The sequence below is a fragment of the Varroa destructor genome, unplaced genomic scaffold (genome assembly GCF_002443255.2).
Source record: "Varroa destructor unplaced genomic scaffold, Vdes_3.0 BEIS01000006.1, whole genome shotgun sequence".
Lineage (NCBI taxonomy): Eukaryota > Metazoa > Arthropoda > Arachnida > Mesostigmata > Varroidae > Varroa > Varroa destructor.
In genome coordinates, this window is record NW_019211459.1 from 9,010,284 (window position 1) to 9,030,170 (window position 19,887).

The following is a 19,887-nucleotide window of genomic DNA, read 5'->3' on the forward strand; positions in this document are numbered from 1 at the left end:
CAAGCGTCATATCGTCCACGGAGTGCCCCATAAAACTTCTGGACAATGATAGATACTAGTAACACTGTCTATATCATATACACTACTATATTATGTATTTAATATTTCGGCATTTACTTATCCATCTGAATAATAACTTGTTATATACTCATGAAACCTTTAGTAATTTAAATTTAACATTAAGGTTTCAAGTACCGTCCTCTTCCGGTACGACACGAGCCAGTATCTTCTCACTGAACTCATCCAATATAGCAAAGCTAACGACCGATTAAAGGGCTATTTATCACGTCGCTGCAAATGACGTATCAAAGGTATCACAAATAGAAAATACAACCTCTTCGACTACACAGCCAGTTGAGGATAAATCATACACACCCGCCAGGAAAGCAATGCTTCGTTTCGATGGACGATGCTTATAACAATCAGAAGCATCAATTAACACATCAGCGCGACGCAAGTGCAAACGTCCACGTATTCGACCAGTTGTCGCAAAGAGAAAGCGCCAAGATTAGATAATATACTACGGTATGATTAGGCCTAGGTACAGCACCAATCAGTTCATAATGGCCATTTTAGATGAACTCCAGAAGCAGAAAAATAGAGGGCAAGTCAATCTGCACTGGAGCGTATCTGACTAACGAGATGGGCTCACAAATGGCCGAATGAACATGCAAGCCCCGTTTCGATACGTTTCCTCATAGCCTTTTGAAAATGGATTCCCTTAACTGCGTTACTTGCCACAGTTTCATGAATTTAGGCAGATTCTGCTAAAAACATTACCGTTGAAAGCCGAAAAGCTCACATTGGCCTTTGAAACGCCAACAGCCTGCTACTGCTAAGATAGTACCGTATACTGCGATAAGCTTACTAAGAATACTTCATTTTTCACCACCAGAATGCCGAGAGGTATAAAGAAATATGTTCACAGTCAAGTACTATTCTAAATACACGTTCAAAAAATGAAAAGCAATGGGTGGGTCAAATGTTAGAGGCAAGATATTGTCGTAAATGTCTACCTAAGGCAAGATGAACACTTTACTGGAGGCTTATTTTTATACTGGTTTTCATCAAATCAAAAGTTCTTTGGAAGCTAGAACCCGTAACTATATTCACAACTGTATGCGGTTAAAAATTATTCGAAGCTTAATGAGAGATATTTTTCTTAGCCTATTTTACAAAAGCTTTCCGATCGTGCTCCTTACACGTCACCTTAAGACATATACGACACATAATCGAAGTCATGTTAGAATATATTTTTATTACAGCACAATCAATTATTCCGATCCTCTGACGTACTAGCAACAAACATTACCTAAGCGAACAATTTTAGTACTTTAAAAAACGTGGATTTTTTTCGAAATATATACAGTTGTAATGGCACATATGTGATTTTGCTAGAACATCTTGCTTAACTTTATAGGCAAATTTTCTTTTTTATGAGTAAGTAGCTTTTCTGATGCCAACTAGTTTGACACCCGGCATTTGGCGCTTAATTGCAAGCCCGGGCCACAGGGTAGAAAATCTATTATCTATTCTAACTGTTGTTCATTGCTTCTCAGATCGCCCGATGCACTGCCAACCCGACCATGCACAGATCATCATTGCACGCATCTTGTTTAGAACTAGTGAGCCATGATTAGAGAAGGAGGTGATGGGAAAGAGTGAATTCATCTAGCAGACGGTTGAAAGAATGAGGGTATAAAAATAAAACCTCAATTAATCACAGCCAACGTTTTCGAACAGTGTATCGTAGAACGGGCCCGCCAGTTTGGCGGAATTTTCAAGAGAGGGAGCGCCGCGGACTCCCACTCCTATCCGAGTTTTGCCGTGATGGAACAACCGCAATTCTCTACCGTCACGGATTCACCAAATAGTAGTGGTTTAACGTACTGCAGAACTGTATTTTCAAAATAGCTAAATTTAATTATCGTTATATTAATGAAAAAATGCGCCGTGTCATTGTTGTCTAGAGAAGATTTTGATCGCGAGGCGTATACCGCTTATTCTGCACCAAACAAGAAAATAGTTCATTATGAATTGCTCATCTGTTGCACGCAGATTAATTTCCATAATGTAACTTATTATAAAGGGCATGTTCTATTGCTCACACTATATATAGGATCAATGCCTATAGTACAATATAGGGTTTTCCCTGTTTTTGTATATATGTACATATTTATATAAACATATATATGTTGAGGCCTTGTTTTGTGCTCAGCCATCTTGTTCGACAGCCTGCGGTAGTGGAGAGTCGCCGTGGATACATACTCCGAAGTCCTGGTAGATATCATCTCTGAGCACCCGCCGTCGTATTGTTGTAGCACCAGCTTCCATCGGAGCGCGCGTACTTTTGGTCGCAGTGCAGGTTCATCGTGCTCTCTGTGTATTGGCGCGCTGTGTAAACTCGATAGACCGGCGTATAGCTGCAACAGCAGCGATAGAGCAGGCGCTGCGATTCCGCGCTCAGCCTGTCAGTTTATGGAGAGCACCGACGTTATGGCCGCTCCGCCTTTCGCGTTGCGTTTGGCCCAAACGGTGACTGGCTCTGTGTCCATCTCTTTTTGTAGCTGCTGCTTCCGTTGCTATTGATGCCGCTTTGCCATAGACAGCGCAGACGACTGGTGCAAACGACCAGGCCAACAAAAGGCCACGTCCGAAACCTGTTCTTTCATTTCGAGCGCACGCTACAGTAGCGGCGGCGACAAGTGAGTGCACGACGGTGCTAGATAATCCTCTCCAGTATGGCGTTCTGAGCATGATCTATGCGTGTTCGAATGGGCGGCACTGTGCAGTACTGTGTCACGCTAAACGGCAACCCTACGACGACTTATATAAGATAGCATGCGCCCATGGAGCAAATACCTAGCTTGAGCAGCAACTTAACGAATATCAGCCTTCACTTTCATCTTGTACACAAGATTGTATATGCCGAGTTATTCTGAATGACTGCCGTTCACAACAGCAGTCTTTAGCAGGCTATTTGAAATCGAAAAACGTGCGGGAATCTGCTATGAGGTATCTGTCGCTCTCTTTCTTTCTTTCTCATTCTCTCTCTAATATATATATATATATAAAATACGTCCCGCATCAGATGTTTACCAACCCTTCAGTGGGCAAGTTGGACTAGTTGGTTTGGGCGCGCAGTGAAAATCTCGTATAAGGCTTCGCTTTTGCAACGATCGACATGTTTTATGTTCACATTGACAGACGTGTGTGTGCTAAAAATGTTGCCATACCAATTCATGCTAGCACGCTGGACAAACGGTGCGTGCTGTTGTTGACCAGCGCAGTCGCCTAGCTGGCTCCAGCTAGGCGGAGCGTGAAAACGCTATGAGAACAGGAAACCTCGAGAACGATGTTATTTAATGTCTGCGTGTGTGGCGGCTAGCTGGAACTGTTTTTGTCCATTTACCTATCCATGAAATAGGCAGTGAAAGAGAGCGCGACATTAATTCTAATGTCAACTAGTGTCTGTCGTCGATGAGTGGCTGTTTACTACGAAGAATGATGAAAAATTTTTTGAAAAGTGTTTTTTCTGCAGCTCTGTGTCGCGATCGACCGGCCGAACTCATTGTATTTATCTGTGTCACAAAGACAATCTTAACAAATTGATAGAGATTCAGCTGTACGCGGAAAACACAACGAAAAACTTCTACCGTGTCTGGTTAAGGTAAAACAACTTCTAGTGACATTGTAATGTTTTCCAGAACAAAACAATAGCGGACTACGTTAAGAGTCGGTGTATTTTGCTTGAGTTGAAAATGATTTACTAGTACAATCATAAATATGGTGAATAGACAATAGAAAGATATCAGCCGAGTCCCATAGTTTTCACATATATAGAGATTAGGCTACTTGCACATAGGAGGTGACATATTCGTTGAAATACGTTAATTTTTAGTTGAAAATCTTTACGAATAATCCACTGGAACGAGGTGAGTATCGTCGGCTATAGTAATTTTTGCAGACTGAGAGGCCCTTTAAGAAGTTCGTAGTAACGCCAGAAGACACTACTTGACGAACGATTCGGAGCATTTAGCTAGCTTAAACTGTTGATTAAATGGTGATAAAATTCGATGACCGACTCCTAGCTTCTATGATGATTTTCATATATATCTGTGTAATGTTTGTTCAGTATGATGACGTGAAGGTGCATCACAGTCGTGCTCTCTTTCTGGGCTTGATATATTAACGATAGGATGATGTGGGAGTCTTAGTTGGTCGGATTAGAATTTGTTTACCGAATTGGGGTTTCATTTTGTGGGTTCAAATTTGTGGTTAGTTAGCTATAGTGATAACAACGACAAATAGCCAAAAATTATCAAGGACACCGCTAACGTCAGCGGTAAATTTCCGCCCGCTAAACACAATGAACGCAATGTATAGCTGTAGCTGGGTACCACTAATGTATTGCAAGCAGTTCTTCTTTATGCCGGTGTGTAAGCGATTAGGCAGTAATTTAGACGGGTTTTCCTGGACATATCTGGGCATTTCTCTAGTAGACATGATGACCTGCTGGCGAGTCAACAAGCATTAGAATGGATTAGTTCAAATTAGTCCAATATAAGTATAATATATAATTTACTCCAGAGGGAAAACTTTGAGGAGCAGCACGGACGTATCTAGTAAACATTGGCTAATAACGAACAGACCCTTCGGTCGGAATAAATTGGCTCCTTATTTGAAGATAGGGCAGCTTCTAACGGTCCAGATAGGGTTGCAACGTTGTTATTACGATATAAAAGCTCCTTAGCTTCGAAATATGAGGCTGCTACTGCTTAGTTTAATTCAAAAGCCTCTAACAAAACCATTTCTAGATCGATCGCTCTGTACACGTGGCATTCATCACGATCTTAAAGAGGATGATAGGTTCTTTGTAAAATGACTTGAGAGATAAGTTTATTTAAATGGCCGAATTTGTTGGTTAGGGAAAATTTTGTGACGCCCAAAACACAACCTATCACGAAGTGCGCTGAGGCAGTTGGTACTATATGGGGTGTACCCTAGTTGGGTGCCCATTCAACCCCCAACCGGGACTTCACATTATTTTCAGTTGTTAGAATTTTCAAAAGCAGTTCATTACGCAGCCATCTTTAATAAATATGAATATATCATACTTAAATGGACTATTTGTAATTCTATGCTAAAAAGAAACTCTGGTAGCTTATAATTTTCTAACTATTGTTTTTAGGAGGACGACGGCATGTACTATCCTGTTAATGAAAGTTCAATAAGTAAATATAATAGTGTGACTCGACACATGTCGCCGAGCCGACAAAACGAAATCTTACGGTCATACTTGGTCATGATTAGAACTCAAAATAACTTTTTGATATATGTTCAGGCTACGCACTAAATATTCGAATAATAGTGGACTAATCAAGTTTGTTAATGTTCTTTGGTCGAGGAAAGCCGTGATGACATTTCTAATAACTGCGTATTTTCAAGTTAAAGATGAGTATAAAAGGTATGTTTAACTAAAACAAACATATAGTTTTAACTTTTTGCTTTTATAACTAATGATAAGTGTCCAGTAGAAAGAACTGTTGTTAAACAAGCGTAAATGGTGGTATGCTAAAAAATAATTATATTAAATGATGTAGTTCAGTATATTTGAGGCATCAAAATTGAAAAGAGACATGACTTTGTCGGTTAAAGAAAACGAGATGGTATAATCAGAGGAAAAAAACACAGGTATAATAGGATCTAGGGTATTGAACTTGTAACTACACTTCTTAATAAAATTAACCAGTCATATTGGTTCACTTTGGCACAAATAGATCGCATTAAAAATAACAGATCCTGAGTTTACAATAACATTTGAACGTAATGAATTGTCATAAACTATTATATAGCTTTACAAACGTTACACAGTTTCTCTGAGGACTGGCGATGATCGATGCCTGCTCGAGTTGTGTAGAGTCATGTCTTTGACATGAAATAGGTGATCAGTAATTTACATGATGGATCTATTGAATGCTCATGAAAAGGTGTCCAATTGCCGTGGTCCCAGCTAACAGCACTCCCTATACAGTTCAACAGATCTTCTATTAGCTGGAGAGGGGTCGAGCAGATCAATTTAACGGGAACTGTTATCACCGATATAAATGCTGTAAAATCGGCATAGCGAAAACCGTACGTCGTCGAGAATATTCAAGTGTGTTGAATTATTATTATCAAGAAACGCTCGCATGTATTCTATTATAGTTTTTTTTTGTTTTCTTCCTTTTCATAAGGTGAAAGAATAGTACATGCAGATATCAGAAACACAATATTCAGAATTGGAATACCATTGAAAAATATTGCAATCAAGATTAGAGGTTTTTGGTGGAAAAAGGTCGGGTTCCGCTAGCGACACATACGACACAGCTTGTGTAAATACGTGAAGATAATCGAATCAACCCATGGGTTAGCAAAACCGAGTTTTCGCCTGTCACCAATGTTATTTGAATGAATTATGTTACTTGTACGACACACACGATGAGCTCATAGATTGCTTCACATGATTTTATAGATAATTAATTAGTACCATGTCCATGGCCAGTTTCAAATCATCATAGGCTTGTTGATCGCGTTAACAATTTATGACATTTTCCATTTTCTGATTCAAGTGTTACGTGTCGCTGATGAATCAAATGCAGGGTGGTTATTAAAACCGCCACAGCGTTCATATCTCCTATCTATTTCTCTCCTGAAACATTTTATAGCCAAACTAACATTATTGGCCGGTTATAGAAGTAATGTCTACGGTAGGACCGTATCCGACGATATTGCTATATGTAAAGCTTGGATCAATGATTAAAAGTATGCTTGCAATGATCTCACCGCTCTGTATCGCAGATGTGTAGGTCGTTTACGAACAATAAGAGATTTGTATGGTAGGGTATTGGTAATACGGCACATCTTTCCAGTTGACCAGTTCGTGACAAATTAAAGTTCAGAAAAAAACGGAACTTCTGACGTTTTCTCAAAGATGAAGCAAACGTTTGCGTATTCCATTTTTCCTCAACGATGTTTCGCGCGCGAAATGCTTCTATATACCTTAGCGCTTGGTTGCTGGCTAAATCTGGCACGGTACACTTGTTAGCTTCTATCAGTGACATCGTTGAAATTTTGCTGAGTCGAAAATAAAACTTCTCGTTTGGCATGGAGAGCAAAGAAAGCAATCGTGATTTACATTAGTATGAAAAATCTTGTAAATTAGATGGAGCTTGTTTAATATTAAACCTTGTTCTAAGTTTTTTTAGATTATCTGGTCATAATGTCTTCTTTATCATTAACCGTTATAAAAAAAAAAGGATAATTTCAAAATCATGATCTGTTTTTGACCCATTGATATCGTCTTAAATGCCCTGCTTGGTACGGACCGACTCAGTCAACATAGACGCCACTTGCAAGACAGGCTACGAGGAAGCACTGTAAATCAGTCTTCCTACGCCAAGCGTATGAAAAGTTCAACCCTAATGAGGGCGTGATGATCGTCTAAAATGGCAGGCGAAAGGGTAGAGGTATCCGCTAGAGAAGACCTGGCAAGAACGTTCAGACACCCTTCTGCAAGGCAGAAAACAGCCTTTCTATATTGACAGCTGCCGATAGAATTAAGGTAGTTGATCACAGCTATAAAGGACAAATTTTCTATGTGAACATCTAACAAAAAAGTGTAAGAAGATTTGACCGATAACAGCATTTTTTGTTCATACGGTGCACTTAGATAAAGACGAAATCTGCCTTGCTCAGAGCAATTTAAGCTTCATGTCTAAGACGTTTGCTTGGTGTTGCGGGGCCCGTACTTACGAAAATTTTGGACCTCGGTAACTTGAGCCACTATATTAACAGTATCTTGCAGGGAGCAGGGGATCTGCCCTTAAAGAGGTTAACCCATATCCTATTATCTAGTCGGTCCTCTTTCTCTCATTTGTTGGCTAGGGTAAATCAAATTGTCTACTCTAACCCTTCTTACTTCTTCCTCTTGCCTTATCCTCACCTCGAAAAACCCTTTCGCGGTTCTTCGTCTCTTAGTCCTCTTCGAATGAAGAATGCTCCTTGCAGGGACAAACTCCGACAGTTTTCTCGTGGTATCTCCGTGTGTTTCTTTGGTGTACCACCGAGCTCTGATGCACCATACATTTGCTAGGAGATCTGTGCTTTTTGCCATAAGTGCCAATGCTGTTGTTTAAGGAAACATCTTGAATATATTATTGTGAATGTGAGTTCGGTCACAAAACTATAAGCAGTAATTTATAATAAAACTGTTTAGAAAACACCTAATTTATATTTTTCAATGATATCTAGCAGTGAGGAGATACCCTGTGTTCAGACATTGAATCGCCCGGCAAGGGTCACCCCCCAGTGTATAAAAGTGAAAAAAGGGCAGACCTAGGCAACGAGCACACATTGTATTTAACTAACGTCAGCCGTAGAGTGACGGAACGCAAGGTAACCAATGCTTTTAGCTCAAACTAAAACCTCATTTTTTCTGTCGTTCAGTTTGCATATTGCGAAGCTAGCCCGGCTTCCTTTTCGAATCCGCTCTAGCTAGCTGTCAAAAAGAAAACATTTTTAATAATCTAATAGAGGTAAATGTTTCGAGTAATATACACCAATTTGAAACGATATCATAAGACTATTCAATTTGGATTGCCCGCTATGGGTTCGATCCTTGTTTCGTTGTACGGATTTGCAACGTTCCGCATTGTGGAAAACCTAGGGCAAGGGTCAGTAACTCGTTCTCTAAGCACTGGCACACTCTCAAGGTGGCCTCAAAAGGAGAAGAAAGGACACGCTGCAGGCAGCGTTCTGCTTTTTTATTTTAAAAAATTCAATGAGATACACCGTAAATAACCGTTCTAGCATTATGTTAATGTTGATGACGTGAAACTAGTAGTGCCGCTTGGTATAGTAAAACACTGCGATACTTTCAATAGGTCTGATTTTGTTATTGAGTGTCATAAATGCGCTCGTGTGAATTTATCGTCTGTTAGCGCCTCAAAACGGTTGTGGTAGTTTTGGTTAAATCGTCATTTTGTGTGTATATGTGCTGAGCATATTCATCTTTAATTAACCCGCTTATTGTTGGGTATGTGCTACTCAAGCTAATAGGCGACCTGAAACATGTTTTAGGTCGGCAGGCAACGTGTTTTAGGTTGGCGGGGAGTACAGGTAGCTGTAGAGAACTCTCGCTCATGTAGATTATGCATTGGTCGACATTTGTAAGGAGCTTAAAGGCTCATAAGTGCAGCGTAATTCGCTTAAATAGTAGAAACTGGATTTAGAAGTATCGTCCGAAAATACGTCTTTATACAAGATTAATATAGTCAAGGATGTGCCTGCTTGAACGTATATAAATCTCATACTGCTCGCAGCTGGAAACAGCGCTATACGGAATATTATCAGAATGAAAGAAAGGTGACAAAATGTTGACAAGATGTAGCCAAGTTTGAAAGTTGACAAGCGAAATTTGAGCTTGACAGCCACTTTTTGGTTGACCCATGATAGGAATGAAAAAGGGGGTTTAGGTTCGTTAATCCGCTCAATCTGACACGTACTATTAGCATGTTGAAATAAGTTATTTAGTCGAAAGCAACAAAAAGTTCCGAAACGACAAAATTTAGTTATGTTTGCGTAACGATAATTAATTGGCATGTATTTTACACTTATTATAATTATACTATATACCTACAGGTATAGTGGACGGAATGGCTGCAAATCAGACAGTGTGTTTTGCGATAATTGTCGTTTATTTGATACGATCATTTGTCTGTCCCAAACTAGGTACCGCATTCCAATAGCTTTCTTAGGTATGATACATAGTCGTCCTCGTCATTTGTTTGCTTCCTATTATTGATTCGCATATACGGTTTCAAGTTATGTTGGAAATACTGTTTACGCGTTCCTGCGAGCCCATGTTGGAAACCTACTTGCGTAAAATACACATCGTTTTTACCGCAATGCAGTATGGAATTGCACGTTAGGAACTGCATGCCTTAGCTATGGTGCGTAGATTTTCGTTTTTAATGAACATGCATACATTCGTCATCGGTGAAGCGAACTCTATTGATATATTGAAGCTGATTATAACAAAATTTAAAGATAGTAGTCAATTATCTTGAATGATAACTTAATGCCGAGGTATAGGTAATCTGGACCAGTCAGTGGTAAGGACAGAAACTAGAACGAATGTAACAAACTAATGTTACCCTAAGTATTATCAATCACCTTCGAACATCAATCTTCATGATAGTTTACAAGTTAACACGTTTGCTTCCTTAGAGACATCTGGTGTCCCTAAGAGGTTAGAGTATGGCTTGAATATGGGCAAAGACACTTTGTTTTGCCTCGGCGGATACAGGAGCTGTCTGATACAACGCTTAACGGCGGTGTCGGATGTAAAATTCGACATATTGAGGTCCTAACAGCAACTCAGAGGGAAGCCAACCTAACGCAAAACATAAATATCTACTTTAAAACAAAAATATTTGTTGTATAAAATACAACAAATATTTTTGTTTTACTTTGCACCGTTTTTATGCATTGATTCCTAAGTCTTGGGTAAACTCTCTCCTTGTATTTGCCGCAATTTTTATTTCAGCACTTTATTATGTACGATTACTACACTAATCGTGTATCTGAACGGGATTTTGAATTTCTTTGATCTTGTCCATTTTTCTTGCAGCCTTTCAAGTCTGTACAAAAAAAATGGAAACAACCCTGTTTTTTTTTTTATTAATGACCCTTTGTACCCATTTGTACCCATTAAGTCTATATTTGCTTGTTGTCGGTATATCTCTGTATTTTGTCCATGTATGTGATATCTGTGATTAATTTTTTCTTGTACACATATGTATACACTATAGCTAGTACACATGAGCTTTTCACAAGAAGAACGGATAACGTACCCCAATATCGTCTCACTCGCCTTCCGTTGGCAGCTGTATATTCGCTGCAATTGATGTCTGCTAGAGGCATCTCGCTTCCCCTCAACGACGCTGCCCTGACTGCACAGATGACGCCCCGGCTCATTTTATCATCTCGAAACACAAACTCGAGCTATCTAAATCCGACGAGTTCGCGAATCAGACATCCATTAATTAGCCAAATAATTCTATCTATGCGTCTGTTATAGGTATTGATACCTGTAACCCTAAATCTTTAAACAGTAATTTTTATGCTTGTACTGCTATTTTACGTTAGTCGATAGGTGCTCCAGACTGCTCGCCGCGTCTGTGACCACTTCAATTTACGCGATTAATTGCCGCAGACGGCTGTGAACTATAACAAATTACGAACCTACGACAAATTGAATGGACGGACTATGTAGGTTGTCCTTACTAGATCCGAAACTCTTTCACGACGAACAAGAAGGTGGAGAGAATCCTGAATTGAACTAAACGTTCAGATTGAGAGGGGAACTAAAATTGGAGATTCAGATAAACTTGAACGTTTGATTCGTCGAAGTGGGTGCTTCGTGTTGAAAAAGAAGCGAGCAAATGAATATGCTTTTCGCTTTATGTAAATGAATCTACTACTACCTGACCCTCAGAGTTATTATCCCCAGTATACGTTTTATATTCGCTCGTTTATAAAAGATCTGTGGTGGTAGAAAAAATTTATAAAAAAAACGCGGTGAAGGTTGTTAATTGAAATCCCCTCTCCTGATACTTCAAAGCGTTGAGAGGAGATAATATATAGGAGTGGTAAGTCAATTACGGTTTTTTAAGCGACCTTTGTCCATACTACAGAGTCGAAGCATCTGTTCTCATCTAGGCTAGTTTCAGACGAAAATAATGAACCTTGGAACATAATATTTGAGTATATTTCAGTGTCTCGATTTTATTACTCAGATTCTAAATTCCCATGTCGTATTGTCTTCTGGTGAGGAAATAACGATCATGAAGGTAAATATTTAATTCGCAACTACCCGTCCTCTGCTGGTTCCTTTAAAGGAAAAGATGTGAGTGAGGCCTTTGCTAGAAGCAAACGAACACTAAGCAGCTCAATCCGAGTGTAGGTGCGCTTTGATGACCTGGTGTAGATTTTGGTAGTTCCATGGATGGTCATTTTCGGCCAAGGCATTAACCGCCTCCAGGCAACGAACTAGAAGGCCAGCCTCGATGTTCATTCCAGCCTGAAAAAGCAAGGAAATCATTGCAATGTATGGTCAAGACATACATAAAGCGCCATGGTTTAGCAACTAATCAAGCAGCAGTTAAATGTTTTTGCGATATTTTGACAAAAGCAAATAGTTGTTACCATAAAAGACGGGCGTCTGAGATTCGTCACTTATGTAGTCACAAAACTTATGTAGGACTTTTGTAAAAGTCCTACATAAGTTTTGCATAGGGAAGTTTTTTTTTACATTTATATGTATTTACATATGAATAGGGAAATTTAACATGAATACACGATGCGTCGATTCCATCTTCTAATATCATTTTCACTACAAAAACCTCGTAACCGTAGTGACGTGCTAAAGCCTACAGACATTATTTTTCAGACGCTAACGGCGTGCTGGTTTCCTCCACACGCTGGGTTCGGCGCTCATGATCTGTAGATCTACTGTCCTTGCTATGATTATACCGCCTTCTTCAGCTAATATTCCTGTATCAGAATGATTTCACTTCTAGTTGATCTGAGGTGACTGTGCGTTCGACGAGCTGACGGCTGACCGTCTCTACCCGCTTCAGACCTCCGCCAGCACCCAACTTGGTTAGACAGCTTTACTGTTCGATGCCTCTGACGCTCCCTGTGTTTGTTTTGTGTTATGTTATTATATTCTTGTTTTTTTATTATTAATTTCTCTGTTGTTTATTGCTTCGCCACTCGCACTGCTTACTCACTCAGTGCTCATGCTTTCATAGCACGACTGGTGGATCGTTGGCAGTGCGGATTCTTCTGACGATTGACGATCTTGCTGCCATCGCTGCACAATTTTATATTATATTTCTGTCTAATTCTCTCTCTGTTCCTATCGCATACGCCAACTACTCAGTCTTGCTCTGGTGAGCCGTTGAACCATGATAGGTCTTTGAGTGAGTCGGGATGATGCACAGTTGACATAAACCTGCGATAAAACGAGTGGAAAGCCATGCTCCCTGCTTTTGCTTTTTCTTGATTCATTTCATTTACTCGTACTGCCACAGTAAAATTGCCAATAGCAATAATGCTCAAGTTGAAGGCTAGTACCTACCATAAGGAGCATTTCACTCTGGTAGAGGAAGCTGACCACTACAGGAAGCTGTTGCATGTAGAATATGATCGAACCCTATGAAGCAATAGAACGGGATCTGCCTGCCTTCTGCTATGACATTGTGCTAACGCAGGGTAACCAGAAGACGTTGTTTAACAAAAACATCGCCAACACCAAAGCCTCTTTCGTACCAAAGCTTTAACCGTGATCTGGAAATCATATCTTTTCCCTACTCTCTCTCTCCTATGCTTATTTTTGTCCTGTTGTAAAATTGGTGCCTATGTTCATCTTGTTCGCGTTGTTATCGTAGCCCAGTCGTGTGATTAGTTGTTGTTCCGTTATTATGCTGTTCGTCATTGTAGATGTCATCGCTATTTCTAAATTGATCTGCGTTGTTATTGTGTAGATGATTCTTGTAGAAACGATCTCCGCGGGCTGGTGTCATGCCCAGCTGCCGCAATAACGGCAGTCACTTGATGGCTCCGGCGGATGGGGTCATTGCTTGTCTACGAGGCGCCACTGCGTCGTCCTCTCGAAAAGCCAATATAAAACGCAGAGAAGCGATGAATAGGGGCGAAAACGAACAAAAAATATTCGTCGACTCGAGATCGGCCTGCCAGCTATTTCTTTGTTCTTCGATTATTCGGTGCGTTTATCGAACCTCGATGTAATCAAATATCCCTGCAACTACCCTTCAAGGAAGTCTGACAGGCATCGTTCTCTTTCTCAATGAACTACTACTCCCCGTCCTGCTGCTACGTCAATTGCCGCTAGTGCCATTATGTGGTTTCTGTGGCTGCGGCTGTTTGTGGGTCAGGGAAACAGATTTACTTGGAGGGTTCGAAAAGAGACAAATATGAGCGCAGAACATTATAAAGGGTACGCCGAGATCAGTGGTAGAGAGAGAGGGAGAGAGAGAGAGAGAAGAGGAGATCGTCGGCGGCCATCATCGTCGGGGCTTTGGCTCTCGGCAGAAGGCGTAGGAATAGGGGCCGAAAATAACGCCGACACCGCTGCAAAGCAGCGCAAAAAAACAATAACAGAAAAAGCCGTCGTCATTTGTTGTTGATATCGGAATAGAATCAGAGTGGCGCTTATAGGATAGCGTTCACGGGAGGAAAGGCGCTTCATAAAAACAGATGAACGTTGCGTGAAAAAGCAAGCTACTATACAGTGCATGAACAGCTTTTGATGAATGGGTTCAGGTCATGTTATTTTAGATCTGATGATAGTTCAAACGTTAGTCTTTTCTAAGGGCTAAGTCCTTAAGGCGCCGATATTCCCCTCTAATAAAGTCTGCCGTATGATAAATCATAGGGATCCGTTTGCAATAGCAGTGAAATAATGTTCACACTGGTTAAGCAAAACTGCACAGTGAGAGCTGAAATCAAAAAGTTAAATTACTAGAAAAAAATTAGAAGGTCTTATCAGAAAATCGCATGTTTGTTAGTCCAGTGGCTTATGTAGCCTACGATGAAAGCAATATCTAAGTGCTACAACGAGCATCTGACATTTGCTACCACGTAACTGTAAAAAAGTTTAGAAAGGACAAAGCCATTCTGCAATATAACCTGGTGCAGAATGGCGAAGACGCAATCAAATCAGTGACAAGCGCTTATTTTAAAGTTAACGGCACGTGTTCGATGCCGTACTTACCGCCGAAACGATCTTTTTCTCTATAGTACGCGCGTCCCCTTCGGCCTCCAACGATGATCGCATACTGGCAAAGAATTATCCGCATGGCAAAATAGGATATTGCTAAAAATATATTAGTAGTTAAAACTGCAATATCATTACTATATAACTAACTCTAAGTTATTACCATATAGCGTGTACAATGTATGCGAAACACACTGTAACTTATGCTACAGTACTTTACAGCCCTCAAGCGTACCGGAAGATTACTTTAGATCTATCAATAAACGAAACCCATATTTGGCCCGGTGCTTTATGATTACATTTACACAGAAAAGTAATATAATCCTATATTTTCTTGGGCTCGGTAAAACTCAAAAAAGCATTTAGAGGAGAACCTTTTAGGGCTTGGTCAGAGATTGTCCTCGAGGCCGGAACGAAGTAGAATTTATCGGCATTACATAGTGTCAGATTAGGGCATTTACGTCAAACAGGCGCCCTCTGCGGCAAGATATTAATAAGAGCAAGCCGGATCGGTTCAGCACTGACTTCTGACAGCATATAAAATATAAAACGTCTCAATATATATGAATTCGGCTCATCTTTTTTTCTGATTGTACACCACCATTGGTCGAGTCAGGCCATCGAGCACAATTGAGAACAAGTATCGTTATATTTAAATCTATAAAGCGGGTGCTCGATGAAACCGATTTCGTTCACTCAGCACCTACTTATAGATCGTTGATAGTTAGATATGACAATCCGAGGTTCCTGTCTGCGTAAGGAATAAGGGTCGCAACACGCGAAAGAGCCATTCATCTGTAAAACGCATAAAACTGGCCATAAAGACTAATAAAATTAAAAAAAAAAAAATAGAAAAATGAACACTCAAATCAATAGTATTTTGCGCATGGTGAGTATCCTCCGAGCGTGATTACAACGTTGGCTTCACCTGCTGAGCTTCTTCACCCAGACGACATGGCATCATAAAGCAACGTTACTCATTGCTTGGGATTACTGAACCAGTTCACATTAAATATAATTACCCGGGCTCTAATAAAATCGTCATTGGATTATCTTTAATATTTGTACTGAACTTTGGTCATGCTCATCGATCAAAGTTAATGAAGATATTGATAATTAACGTATTGACTCACAAATGACATATCGAAATTGACGGGGCATCGGCAACCTGCTTTGCTAAAAAGTCACTCTGGATTTCACTCAAGTCGGGTATGTACTCCATCGTTGATTGTTGAACAGATTTCGCAGAAATCCTACGACAAATGGCGGTCCTGTAAAATAACAATTTGAACAATATATTTATATATGTGTACTTCGCTGTCTGAGTGTGTCCTACAAGTGGGAACTGTAATTTGGCTGAAAAGGACGCAAGTTCTAATAAGTAAAATAAGACACTTGTATAGAATAGAAACTATTTTTATTTTCTAACTCGTTATAGTTTTATTAGCTTCTTCCATGCCAGGACATAAACCGCGTTGCGTTTAGTGCTAAAATTGCATCTCACTACATTTATTTTTTTCAAATGCTCCTATTTAAGGTTGCGTGCTATAACGGCCAACGGTTTTTGTCCTGCTAAGTATGCAGGAGTGTTAAGAGTACATGTTTGCTCCCAACATATCTCCCTTCTCTTTTCAGACACTAGCTGTATAAGACGCGCATTCCCCATTATATGTTATTTATAGTTCCTTCCAAGCTCCAGCCAGATTTCGAAGAGTTTATACATTGTACTCTTCGGTTCTGTCCCAAATTTTGCTACTGTATCTGCCTTGAGGTATGTCAAAATACCGGAATCTACTATTGAATTACCGGTCCTTGACTGAGCTTCGAACACACAAAGCGTGCCGGAACCATTTGGGTACTTTGTGTCTGCTGAGAAATCCATGGCAAGGATGGCAAGCAAAGTTATCACCAAGCTATTGAGCACATAGATCTTATTCTGGTTCGGTCTCAAATCGCTTCGCAGAAGAGTGGTTCAGGTTCGGTTAGAATTTGTGTGACAATAGATATCTCATAGTGCCAATTTCTATAGTTATCTCGAAACTGCTGTTCAAGCGAAGTACTCGCCTTTTTCTGTGGCACTTTCTGTAGCACTTCGCTACCATCATTAGTAAAGTAAATATATTTTCCTCAAATCTTCTAGAATATTGCATAGCCCTTTTTCAGCATGGGTTTTACTTAATGCGGGGGTAATTGCCTTCTCTCCAAACGACTGAAATGATCGAGCTGGTGCTGATTTTTTCGGCGTTACTTCACGAAGGCCCTCCACGCTGTGAAGATTTCCAGCGAATATGTCAATGTCTAGTGCGAGGTTACTTCTTGACGTGGAAGCCCCTGAAAGACGTTGCTTACTTAAAACCCATAACTGCACGATGTTGTATTTAGTTCTGCTTGCTTTGACGAGCAGCTTTGAAGGCAGAATTTGCCTCCGCATTTTCGCACGAAGCTACGTTGTCGGCTTCGTTATGCCATAAGTGTCCAGCTGCATCATATTTCAGGGCATCGATAATGCACACAGCTGTGCCTGGCGAATGTAGCAGGAACCGGCGGATACCGCAGGGCATTGCATTTGCATTTATGAGTATGCATCCGATTTACTCGATCACTTATCACTTCAAATTTCTAAATATTCTTATAGTTGCCTCGTAGATTTATTCAAAGAAATCTAGCTTATTTATTCTGTGCTATATCATTAACTTCTGTCTTTTTTGCATTTGGTTGTCTGCGGCCGTTGTTAAGAGCAGCTCAACCAAGATCCTGCCACGAGACAATCGGCAGCTTCCAAGTTCCATGCAATTCACTGATTGGCCGATGAATACATGAAGCTACTACAGCTATCAGCAGCTTTTTCAGAAGCATTAGTTACAACACTGTTTCAACATGAAATATTATCACACTGACTATTCTCTTTGCTTTTTATGGAAGTTTTTAGCTTGTAGGCTATCCAGTTCGTACTGACTAAATCGTTTCGATAGGTGCAGCCATCTTCAGCTTTGGGGAGCGTTCATTTTGTCGGCGGCTATTTAAGTTTCGTTTGTCATCATCACAATCTGTGTCCAGATAGATAGATCTCTTTCAAAGTTTTGCCGACGGCGAGGCTCGTAGACACTAGCGTATACATGGATAAAACGCTTCAACTTCATTTGCACTACTAAGAGGAACCTACATGTTCGCCCACTCTCTCTCTCTCTCTCTCTCTCTCCGTCCCTCCCTGTTTATTGACATTCTGTTATTATATACAGTTAATTATATTAGCGCATATCTGAGGGTTTGTTAAGTGTGCCGCACCCGTGGCCACAGTACGCTCATCAAGACAGAATGGATCACCTAAAACACTTGAGACATCCGTAAACTTTCTTTTATTCCCGTTTACTATAATATGCTAATTTTTTCCCGCTTCACTTACGAAATTCTCCGTCTGAACGGGGCCAGTTTTCTTTTTTAGTCATGCTTTAGATATCGCAGACACTGTCTATTGTTAAATTTAAAAAAAAAATCGTTAAATAAGAAAAAACATTAAAATGAGCGAAAAATATCTTTCCACGCTCTACCGTCCCATCCATCACGGAGTCCTTTCTATAGAGTTCTCTATAGAGTCCGTTTCTGGACTCTATTCGGCGCTTCGAACTGCAGTAATTTCTGGGTCGTGAAATATCCCAGCTGTTTCAGCTGCAGTAAATCGGAAGTGTGCCCCGGATTTTAGCCTTATAAAAAAAAATTAACTCTTCAGGTGCGCGTGGTAACACAAGGGTAAATCTCGAAAGTTCTCAATTATTTTGTTTCTTTCTTGCATTTCTATTATGTTTATCTAGTTGATCTGAGCTGGGTAGCTGATATTAGCTTCGTTATCAAATAAACTCTTTTTTTCGTTTACTACAGATACCTGTGCGTGTGGAACCATGTAGACTTCAAATAGTGCACAAAGGCCTACGAAGCGCCCTAATCTATGCTTACACACACAAGGAAGAACAACTTGTCAAATAAATGTGGTATGATGATGATGATTAATGAATTATGAATCATATGCAGAGTAAGTTTTCATAAGAAGTTCACAAAATATTCTGGTTACGGTTCATGTATATCTAGCAATAGTCATGTAGTACATATTTAGCTAGACAATCAATGCGAGAGAAATACAGCGTAAATAACAACCAGATGACACATAGAAATATAACGACTGAACAAAACGAACCAGATGCACCGTTTCTACATTGTGTCTGATGTTTGTAATAACTTCACTAAGCATAGTGCGAAAAACATAAGTTATAATAGGCGTTGGTTTAAAATTCACTGCGCGTTGGTATTTCTCCGACTCGCGACTAGAGGAGGATGGGATCTTCCCTATCGTATAGATTCCGCTCATAGATAGAAATATAAAACAGGCTACGCGAGCTAAAAGACATCTCGTCCACATGTAGCTCTGGATAATTTTTGGACAGTGGGTGGGATATGAGTATCTTAAGTAAATACATCCTATAATCAAATCAATCGAACTACTAACCTGTGTCTCGCTAGTCGACAGCAGAGTGTTATGAGTAATTCCGAGACCTTGTACAGACTTTGAGGAGCGTGGTCACCATGGCAACCATACGATGCCTAACAGAGTTACACGAATGGCAGTCACGGACAGAAATGACCAGCGCTCGCAAACAATGAAGAATTAATACTAAGCGGATTAGTTTACACTCATTGAAAACAGTGTTGTTTTTTGCGACTAGCGGAAAAAAGCGGCACAGGAAATTGTTCAGGTCTAAAAAGCTCAAATCATGTATTTTATGTTTATTGACTCAAATTCAAATTAAAATAAACTATAGTACCTTCATGCAATGTACTTCATGTATATATTACCTCTTTTTTCACTATGTAATTAAGAGGCCCGTTTTCCCTTTTAGAAACGTTATTCGATAATATCCTGTAGTATCTTAGTTAAAACAAAGGGTTGTGTTCTAATCCACCAGAGACATGCGTGGTACCACCAAACACCTCACAACTTCAAACACCTCCAGGTGTAGATCAAGCCGCGTCATTGATGACTCAATCGCATT

At 40.0% G+C, this 19,887-nt stretch overlaps 1 protein-coding gene across 8 annotated transcripts in view; it reads right to left on the bottom strand.

The window, feature by feature from the left end:
• Positions 1 to 11,798: 11,798 nt before the first annotated feature.
• The window catches only part of IFT43 (intraflagellar transport 43), a 37,578-nt gene continuing 29,489 nt past the window's right edge, over positions 11,799 to 19,887 (bottom strand). For 2 of the 8 annotated variants that reach the window (XM_086993739.1, XM_086993738.1), the window contains exons 2-4: positions 15,979 to 16,116; positions 14,843 to 14,906; positions 11,799 to 12,124 (exon numbers count right to left, since the gene is read on the bottom strand). In XM_086993739.1, the coding sequence (XP_086849865.1) occupies positions 11,993 to 12,124; positions 14,843 to 14,906; positions 15,979 to 16,067 (285 nt within the window). In that variant the 5' untranslated portion in view covers positions 16,068 to 16,116 and the 3' untranslated portion in view covers positions 11,799 to 11,992. The other 6 variants (XR_015330656.1, XR_015330658.1, XR_015330657.1 and 3 more) reach the window with 6 other exon arrangements.